This window comes from Rhinolophus ferrumequinum, chromosome 18, assembly GCF_004115265.2.
Source record: "Rhinolophus ferrumequinum isolate MPI-CBG mRhiFer1 chromosome 18, mRhiFer1_v1.p, whole genome shotgun sequence".
In the NCBI taxonomy this organism is placed as follows: Eukaryota; Metazoa; Chordata; class Mammalia; order Chiroptera; family Rhinolophidae; genus Rhinolophus; species Rhinolophus ferrumequinum.
The window spans coordinates 50,502,350-50,511,754 of record NC_046301.1 but is presented as its reverse complement, the minus strand read 5'-3'; the positions used below and the strand labels follow the sequence as shown (position 1 = coordinate 50,511,754).

The 9,405-nt window shown below is 55.2% G+C and overlaps 2 protein-coding genes across 2 annotated transcripts; one reads left to right on the top strand and one right to left on the bottom strand.

Moving 5' to 3' along the window:
* Positions 1–475: 475 nt before the first annotated feature.
* Positions 476–1,674, bottom strand: MRPL34 (mitochondrial ribosomal protein L34). Its single transcript, XM_033133532.1, has 2 exons — positions 1,395–1,674; positions 476–1,160 (listed from the first exon to the last, which is right to left on the bottom strand). The coding sequence occupies exons 1-2, from the start codon at positions 1,466–1,468 to the stop codon at positions 947–949; spliced, it is 288 nt and encodes a 95-aa protein (XP_032989423.1). The 5' UTR covers positions 1,469–1,674; the 3' UTR covers positions 476–946.
* A 1,660-nt stretch (positions 1,675–3,334) lies between these two features.
* ABHD8 (abhydrolase domain containing 8) lies at positions 3,335–9,089 on the top strand. The gene is made up of 5 exons (XM_033135230.1): positions 3,335–3,539; positions 4,722–5,469; positions 7,141–7,311; positions 7,453–7,669; positions 8,441–9,089. Exons 2-5 carry the CDS (start codon positions 4,730–4,732, stop codon positions 8,609–8,611), a joined length of 1,299 nt encoding a protein of 432 aa, XP_032991121.1. The 5' UTR covers positions 3,335–3,539; positions 4,722–4,729; the 3' UTR covers positions 8,612–9,089.
* Positions 9,090–9,405: the final 316 nt, after the last annotated feature.

Sequence of the window (9,405 nt, the reverse complement as noted above, 5' to 3'; positions counted from 1 at the left end):
CCCTTTGGGCCCTCTCAGACCCTACTACCTCCTCCAGAAATCCTTCTGATTGCATTCTTCCTAAGGCCAAGTCAGGCGCCTCCTCTGGGCTTCCATAGCCTTCACAATCCTCCTCCCAGCCCCTACTCAGCTGTGTCCAAAAAGCTTGTCCCATAGCCCTCACAAGCTCCCATCCCACACACACAAACACACCCTGCCCTCGAGTGACAGCATGGTGAGGGCAAGGACGCAGTACATAGGAAGTACGGAATAAATTACTAAGTGGAAGCTACCAAGTATTAGTACTCCAACGACACAGCAAAGGAGAAACAGCACCTCAACTTATTGGAGCCAAATGAGCCTCAGGAGGCTGAGGTCTTGCTCAAGGTCACACAGCTCATCCTCAAGGGGCAGGTGGAGGATTGAAAACCCTCCCACTTCCTCACAAGCCTTCGCAGACCTGTGAAGATTAAGATATATATATATAAGACAAGTAGAAATTAAAACATTCAGTAGATATTTAATGATATTAAGAAACTGGACTTTTTTTAGGTGTGAAAGTTTTGTGGTTATGTTTTAAAGGGCCCTTATCTTGCAGAGATGCATTCTGAAATATTTACAGATTAACTGGATGCCTGAGATTTGCTTGAAAATAACACAGGAGGGGGCAGGACAGTTTGTGAGTAATTGGTAGTCAGAGCTGGGTGGGTGCACGGGGGTTCACTGTACTAGTCCATGAACTGTAGCCGTTAAGTTCGAAATTCTTCCTGATTCAAAAGTGTAAAAATGGGACTTCGCAAAGGTCTGACTTCCCACACCCCTTTCCAGTCCGGCCACAGACTTCTGCCCCTGGAACAACCCCACAACTGGAGGAACACTCAGTCGTCCAAACTCCCTACAAAAAGCAGCAGGAGAGGTCTGAGGCGAGAAAAATGCTTTAATGTGGGTCCCACCGGCAGCGTTGCGCTCAATGGCTCAGCGATTTGCGGCCCTTGAGCATGCGGCGAAGGATGACCTGGACGCCGGGCGGCGTGCTCAAGCGCTTGACCCAGCCGTGCTTGTGCTTGCGTTTGATGTTACTCGGCTGGTACTCGTTCCCGCGCGCCTTGCCCCGGCTTGGCTGTGTGGCGGGGAGTCCCCAGGCGTCGGGGAGCCTCAGCCAGGCCTGGGGCTGGAGCCACCTGCGGGGGCAGAGAGACCGCGAGAAAGGTCAAAGGGGCCCTGTGTGACTTTGGCTTGGCGCTCAACCTCTCTGAGCATCGGCTTCCCTATCCGTGCAGGGACTAAGTCTGGCTGCAAAAGGCGCTCCGTAAGAGCGCAAGGCACTGGCAAGTCATATGGTTGGTAAAGAGCTGGCGCCAGCCCCCGATACCGCCTTAATTCCAAAGGTTGGGGAGGGCCCCCCGAGGACTCACCTGACACCCAGTGGCGCCGTCGACCTACAGACGGGACCCAACAGGCAACTTGGGGATCTGGCCCAGAGAGCCATGTCTAGTCGCGGATCACGCCGTCCCCCGCGCCAACCACGCCGACGCCCATAGGCTCCGCAGCTGTGGAACGGAGACTTCTGGGAAATATAGTTTCTCTTACAGTGGAGCCCGCATTGCTACAAGGGCCTCCCGGACTTGTAGTTCTACGACTGCGCACCAAAGGCGTGAGCGCCGTACCCGCAGGGGAGTGTAAGTCCTCCTTTGGACCAGCAAGAGCAGGCAAACGGCACTTCCTGAGCTTGTGTACAAGCATTATGTCCCGATGTCTGCTGGGAGTTGTAGTTCCGTCTCCTGTCGGCCGGCAGAGGGTGCCCTGGGGTGGCCGTGGCGCAGCTGGTGGCAGCTGCAGGAAACGGCTGGTTGATCCTCCCACCTCCAGCGGGAGCCCGGCAGATGGCACACAGCTGGCTGGCAACTTTCCTCTGGCCCCAGCCAAGTCTCCGTTCCTTGGCGGAGAGCCCAGGAAGCCTGAGTTCGTGTTGGCTGGATGTCCTTGGGGTGATCCCTGCTCCTCTCCAGGATCCAGTTTCTCAATCTGTAAAACCAATAGGTTGAAAGCTTGCCCGTGGCGGTGCTCCATTCAGGCTCCAGAAAAAGAGTCCCTTCCCTTCTCACACACGCTCTATGGCTCCCTATTGTCCCAAGTAAAATATCCAGCTCCTCCTGCAGGCATGTAAAGACACACACACACACACACACACACACACACCCCTAAATTTCAGCCACACCCTCCCCTGCCTGGTACTACCCTATTCCTCTTTTTAAAACCCTTCTCAGCTAGTCTCTGCTCCAGCTCTGTACTCTCTGGCCCTACCCTGACCCCACATGAATTTTCCCCAGACTCTCCTCGAAACCCAGGGGCCCCTCAAGGGGCTCAGTTCCTGCAGGCACCCCAGCATCTCACAGCTTGGGGAGTGGAGAAGTGTTTGCTGCAAGAATAAACTAATCTCCCAATAGTGCTCCAAGTGGGCAGGAGTGGGTGGCTGGACCTAATCTAGCCCTGGCAGCAAATTCCAGGAGATGGGAGTGGGTAAAGAATGGTTAACCCCTTGTTGTCTGATGTCCATCCTACTCGCACCGACATTTAGCAAACCACTACAACGCTACACCAGTACAATAATGCCAATAAAGTATCGAGCATTTACCATGCTGTTTTACCTGCATAGGATCTCATGAGGGGATGAATTTCATAGAGAAATAAATGTAGTCTCAGGAAAGTGACTTGCCCAAAGTCACATATCTGCAAAGGGCAGAGGCTGGATTTAAACCCTGCCCTTTAAACTCTGACTCCAGCTGGGACCATAGAGTCATCGATTAAATTTGCAGATCTGGGAAACACCAATTCCATACTTTCACATAGCGGCAAGATTTCTGTTTAAAGTTTTGACGAATACATTTCCAGGACTTTGAATCATACAGCCCTGATTCCAAATCCCATCTCTGACTCTCCCTCCACTTGCTTTGCGACCTTGTGCCCTTTATGAACCTCAGTTTCCCCACCTCAAATTGGAAAGATCTAGGAGTCTCTAATCAGAAAGGTCAGCACAGAGGGGCATGGGGGCTTCATTTGTTGGGGACATGGCAGTTTGGAGGCAGGGGCTGGCCGAGGGGGTCCTATTCGCAGGGAGGGGGCTCCAGGTGCCGCCTCCTGGAAGCTCCGCAAACCCCAGGCTGCGACCCCTTCTCGGCCCTGGGCCAGGCCCAATCCCTCCCTCCACCTCTGTAAACCCCTGAAAGGGGCTAGGACGTTGCTTCCAGAGCCCGCCCCTCTCCAGGAGATGCCGCTTCTGATTGATAGTCGAACTAGGCCAGGCCAGTCCTCAGCTGCGATTGGTCAGGGTGCCCGTCCGTCGGGACTCGGCTCCGCCCCCTCCTGGGAGAGACTTAAAGGGACGGTTTGCTCAGCAGCGGTGCGATGCCCCCTCGCTGAGTGACCCAGGCCCCCGCCGGCCCGCGTAGACGCGCCCAGTCCAACCCCGCGCCACCATGTAAACGGACCCCGCAGGAGGACGCTGGCTTCTCTGCCTGGTACCCCTCCGCCCTGCCCCGGGCCTCGGGGCCCTCGATGAGGTGAGCGTGCAGTTGTCCCTGGGAGGGGGACATCGAGGCCCCCGGGACTTCTACTGCGAAGCGGGGTGTCCACAAAGCCCGCGCTGGGGCTCTTAGGAAGCCGCAGAGCCCGAGTGGCCTTGACCCCGCCACAGCGCTGACAGACACCCGGGAAACAGAGGTCTGGCTCTGGGGAGGGGGCTGGCGGCATATTTGTGCCCTCCTCCGCAATCCCGGGTTGGGACCCCGCCGGAGGTGGGGGATGCGGCCTGCTCCCCCTCCAAGTACCGGCTACCAAAGGCCTTCAGCGTGCGTTATCCCCGTGGCGCCAAGGATGGAGACAGGGGAGGGGTTGGTCCCATCTCCAGGCCCTAGACAATGGGGGTGTGCTGCGCGGGTATCCCCCTCGAATTATGTAACTGCCTGTGGTTGCCATGGGGGGGGGGCAGCAATGGCCCAGGAAGCAGGGTGGAGGCCTGGAGGCCCCCAGCCAGAGCACTGCCTTCTCTGTCCTCATCTCCACCACTGGAGGTTGTGTGTCAGACCCCCAGAGTCCAGTGTCCAGGCCTCAGCTTGTCTGTCTGTGAACCAGAGCCAGCAGCCCATGGTCTTGGAGAGATGGACAAGGCCTCTGGATCTCAGTCCCAAATCTCATCCCCTAGGGCCTCACTTTTCAGGAGCCAGGTTCAGAGACCTGGGATTGGCGCTCACTTAGATCTGCACATTTTTAGATGCCTTCAGAGGCCCTCAGGACATGCTAGTTTAGTGACAGTGAGTTAATGAAAGAGCACATGCATGAATGAATGGATGGATGGAGGGATGAATGGATTTAGGAAACCATAACTACTGTAAATCTGAACTGGGGGAGATCCTCAGGGTTAGGCCACATTTGCCACAGTGTCCCCCGCTTTAGGAAGCTCTCCCTGACTACACCAGCTTTCCTATGGATGCCTCTTGCGGTCAGCCATAGCCAGGTCCTCTCTAGGATAGACTAGGCTGGCCCAGGAGGGTGGCTGACCACCACGTGGACACTGACCAGACAGAACATCTGGGTGCTTGGCCGGCTGTGGTCCTGTGAAAACTCGAGCCTTAGAAGGGGTCTCGTAAGGTGGCTCATCTGATCCAGGTGTGGGATGTGGGTGCTGTGGGGGTGGAGGACCCCCGTTTCCACAGCCCCTTAGCTGGCTCTCGCCCCACTCACAGGACACACCATGCTGACTGGGATGACCGATGGCTTCTTCTGCTGCCTGCTGGGTGCGCCACCCAATGCAGTAGGGCCTCTGGAGAGTGTCGAGTCCAGCGATGGCTACACCTTCGTGGAGGTCAAGCCTGGGCGCGTGCTGCGGGTGAAGCATGCTGGACCTGCTCCAGCCCCCACCCCACCTCCACCGCTGCCTGACGCCGCTCAGGGGGACCTATCTGGCTTGGTCCACTGCCAGCGCCGAATCACTGTGTACCGCAACGGGCGGTTACTGGTGGAAAATCTGGGCCGGGCACCGCGAGCTGACCTCCTACACGGGCAGAATGGCTCTGGGGAGCCGCCGGCCTCTCTAGAGGTGGAGCTGGCGGATCCAGCGGGCAGCGATGGCCGCTCGGGCTCGGGCACCACTGGGAATGGCAGTGGTGGGCGACGACGGCGAGCCCGGCGCCCCAAGCGGACCATCCACATTGACTGTGAGAAGCGCATCACCAGCTGCAAGGGTGCCCAGGCGGACGTGGTGCTCTTTTTCATCCATGGTGTGGGAGGCTCCCTGGCTATCTGGAAGGAGCAGCTGGACTTTTTTGTGCGCCTGGGCTACGAGGTGGTGGCACCTGATCTGGCTGGCCATGGGGCCAGCTCAGCGCCCCAAGTGGCCGCAGCCTACACCTTCTATGCGCTGGCAGAGGACATGCGCGCCATCTTCAAGCGCTATGCCAAGAAGCGAAATGTGCTCATTGGGCATTCCTACGGGTGAGCCAATGCTGGGATGGGGGTAAAGGGTGGGGGCTGGCAGGGACTGGATAACCTGAAAAGGCTAATTTCCCTCCCTGAAAAATACCATTAACATCTGCAACAAGATAGGGATTCCTACCACCAGTGCTATTGTTTCACATTGTTTGAAAGCAATGTTTCTCACTATTGACATTTGGATCAGGTAATTCTTTTCTGTGAGGGGCTTTCATGTGTGCTATAGGATCTTTAGGAGCCTCACCTGACCTCAACTCACTAGATGCCACTAGCGCAATGGTCTAGTGATGATTGTGACAATAAAAAAAAATGTCTTCAGATGCTACCAGAGGTCCCTAATGGGCAGAATCACCCCTGGCTGAGAACCACTGTTTTCAACTAAGTTAAAAAATCTCAAGGGCTCTAAGGCAGGGCTAATTGGAGTCCCATAAATTCTGTTTACAAGGCACAGTTTGCTGTAATTCATTCTCCCTTAAAGTGGGGACAGCTAGTACCATCTGGCATTTAGATGAGAGTCCACTCCATGGAAGGTTCTGGGCCTGGGCACCTGATCCCCATCAAGTGGTATCACTCCCTCCTTTATCCAGGAGGAAAGACAAGATCCAATCAGCTAGCCAGGTTGAGAAGCACTGTTTTAGCAGTTGTAGCCAATGCAATTAGACGAGAAAAAGAAGTGTTACATAAACTTCTGGGGGAAAAAAGGAAACCAGATTGGGAGGTAATATAGCTCTTATTTGTTTATATAACAACGCCCAAACTAGATGCTTATGTTCAGTGATTCCTCCAATTAAATGAGCACCCATCTGAGGTAGTTCCTATCACCCATAACAATGCTATGAGGTCAGCACAGTTACTCTTTCACAGGTGTGGAGACGGAGGCTCAGAGAGGTTAAGCAATCTGCCCAAGGGCACACAGAGAGTCCCTGGCACAGTCAGGTCCACCTGACTCCTGCCTGTCTGATTGTCCCTCTTTACAGCAGAAATTGGCAAACATTCTTAAAGAGCCAGATAGTAAATATTTTATGTTTGTGGGTCACATATTGGTCTCTTTTGGAACTTCCTAACTAATGTTATAGCAGGAAAGCAGCCATAATTGTAAACAAGTGGATATGGCTGTGCTCCAATAAAACTTTATTTACAAAATATTTTACAAATTTACAAAATTGTAACGTTAGTTTACAAAAACAAGTGGCCAGCTTTAGAGAGAATGAGGAGCTGGACTGGGGGGCTTCTTGGGCTGTGCCCTTCCACCTTGTATAAGGCAGGCAGATGTGCCACACTAGAGGCTGGTGAGAGAAGATCCTTAAAGGAAACAGTGAGTGTCTCTGGGCAGACAAAAGGTTTGTTTGATTAGATTGCTTTCCCAACACTTGGCAATAAGTAATTCTTACCCTTTGGAGGTCATGGTGACTTTGAGAATCTGATGAAAGTTCTAGATCTGGATCCTCTCTCAAAAAAAATAAAATAAAAATTCCACCCTCAACACACAATTTTGGGGTATCCAAGATGCCCCACCCATCCCTCACCCCCATCTGGTGACCATGGACCCCAGGGGAAGAAACTTGGCCTTCAAGGACCTGGCTCTGGGGTGAAGGGAGTGTATTAACCCCTTCACTGCCTGTACCCCGCTGATTACCACCCTTCAACCCCACCCACCACCCACCCACCGGGCAGTGTCTCCTTCTGCACGTTCCTGGCGCACGAGTACCCAGACCTGGTGCACAAGGTGATCATGATCAATGGCGGGGGCCCCACGGCGCTGGAGCCCAGCTTCTGCTCCATCTTCAACATGCCTACGTGTGTCCTGCACTGCCTGTCACCCTGCCTGGCTTGGAGCTTCCTGAAGTGAGTGACCTCAGCCCTAGCAGACCCCGGCACCTCCCCGAGTTTGGTGGGATAGGAAGCTGTACAGCTGGGGATGGCAGGGGGGGCACCCCTGGTGGCCTGAATGGCATAAGGGCTCCAGTGGTGCTTCCCCACCACTAGGGCTGGCTTTGCCCGCCAAGGGGCCAAAGAGAAGCAGCTACTGAAGGAGGGCAATGCTTTCAACGTGTCATCCTTTGTGCTGCGGGCCATGATGAGCGGACAGTACTGGCCCGAGGGTGATGAGGTCTACCACGCCGAGCTCACTGTGCCTGTCCTGCTCGTCCATGGCATGCACGACAAGTTTGTGCCAGTGGAGGAAGACCAGCGCATGGCTGAGGTAGGGGCATGGCACCCAGCCACCATACCCCAAATCTCTGGCATGCAGCCCAAGGGTTCTCGGCTGTATTCTCCAGCCCCAAGGATGTGGGAGTTTAGCTCAAGGGTCAAAGTTGGAATCCAGAAAGTGGGACTGCCCTGGCCAGCTATTAGAATTATGCACTGTCCCCCTGCACCTAAAAAGGCACTCTTTGCAGCTGAGATTTGTGTCAGTGACCAGTGATGGGCTACAGAATTCTTGGAGAGGACGGGCCAGAGGATCTTCAGATCAGATTGCCAGGAAAGGGTCTCGGGATCCTTAGCACTTGGACGAGCAGTTCTTAATCACCCACAATTCTGCCACCACCACCATCTCCCTGGGGACACTTTGAAATGTCTGCAGACATTTTTTGTTGTCGTGACTCTGGGGAGAGGGGAAGGTGCTACTGGCATCTGGTACGTGAAGGCCAGGGGTGGTGCCCAACACCCTGCAATGAACTGGATGACCCCACAGCAAAGGAGGATCCAGCCCCAAATGTTAGTAGTGCTGGGATTGAGAAATCCTGTTCTGGACATATTGTAGGAACTTAGTAAAATGGAATGAATGAATACCAGAAATACCAGGTTGGGATGCAGTAGGGCGACAGGCCATCCTCCAGCTCCCTCTTGGGTGGAAGTGGAGGGATGAAGGGTAGGCTGCAGGAGGGACTTCCCGATGCTGCAGGCTATGCGTGGCTGGTGGGAAGTCGCAGGGCAGCCTGTCCCCGCCTCTCTGAGCCTGTTTTCCCCACAGATCTTGCTCCTGGCCTTCCTGAAGCTCATAGATGAAGGTAGCCACATGGTGATGCTGGAGTGTCCGGAGACAGTCAACACGTTGCTCCATGAATTCCTGCTCTGGGAACCTGAACCCTCGCCCAAGGCCCTGCCTGAGCCCCTGCCCATGTCTTCGGAGGAGAAGAAGTAGCTGCTGGGCCAGCTGGGCATCGCCGAAGAGCAGGAGGTGGAGGAGGCCGGGAGCCAGGAGAATCAGGGCCGGGTCTGCAGCCTCCACACTCCCAGGCCCGGTGGGCGGGGCATGGTTTTTGAGGGAGCCAGGTGGGCACAACGCTCTCAGCTTGCGTCTTGTGAGGCCCATTGGCTGCAGCCGGGACTCCCGCGGAGGATGACCTTGTACACAAGCCCCCTTCCCACAAGGCCACTGCTGAGGCTGGCCGCTCACCCAGCTCTCTGTCTTCCGTGTGTCTGCCATGCTTGATCCAGGGACCCTTGGGGCCCCGCCCCATTGCCCGAGACCCCTTCTCATCCCCTATTCCTGGGCGTTGGGAGTTATTGTTGCCCAAGAGGGGGAGGGATTGGGGGGGTTGGCGCCATCGAACCTGCACATCTCAACTTGTAAGTCAATAAAAAGAAGTGACAATCCTAGCCTCTGGACCTGTGCTGCGTGACCGCAGGGCAGGGGTGTTACCCTGAGCCTTAGTTTCCCCATCTGCAGACGGCTGATGCAGGTGCCAACCCCCTCAGGACCTTCCAGACTTATTTCCTGAGTTTCCTCCTCCCCCTCAGAACGCAGGGGTACTTTGGCAGTATTCCCAGAGCAGAAGGCAGAGAATCAGGGGGTGAGCTCCCAGTCCCTGGAGGGGAGGAGGTGGTCCAACTGAGGTCCATGTGGAGGCTCCGGTGAGGGTCACTGGATGTTGCATGGGATAGAACAGCCGTAACTGAGTGCTGTATGAAAGGCCCAAGGCTGTATGAAAGGCT

What these genes read in the sequence shown, in the direction of transcription:
- MRPL34 (XM_033133532.1), bottom strand. Translation starts at nt 1,468, where the DNA reads ATGGCTCTCTGGGCCAGATCCCCAAGTTGCCTGTTGGGTCCCGTCTGT. An exon ending in ACGGCGCCACTGGGTGTCAG is followed by an intron (nt 1,161 to 1,394) that starts GTGAGTCCTCGG and finishes CTGCCCCCGCAG; the next exon opens with GTGGCTCCAGCCCCAGGCCT.
- ABHD8 (XM_033135230.1), top strand. Translation starts at nt 4,730, where the DNA reads ATGCTGACTGGGATGACCGATGGCTTCTTCTGCTGCCTGCTGGGTGCG. An exon ending in CTCATTGGGCATTCCTACGG is followed by an intron (nt 5,470 to 7,140) that starts GTGAGCCAATGC and finishes CCCACCGGGCAG; the next exon opens with TGTCTCCTTCTGCACGTTCC. An exon ending in AAGACCAGCGCATGGCTGAG is followed by an intron (nt 7,670 to 8,440) that starts GTAGGGGCATGG and finishes TTTTCCCCACAG; the next exon opens with ATCTTGCTCCTGGCCTTCCT.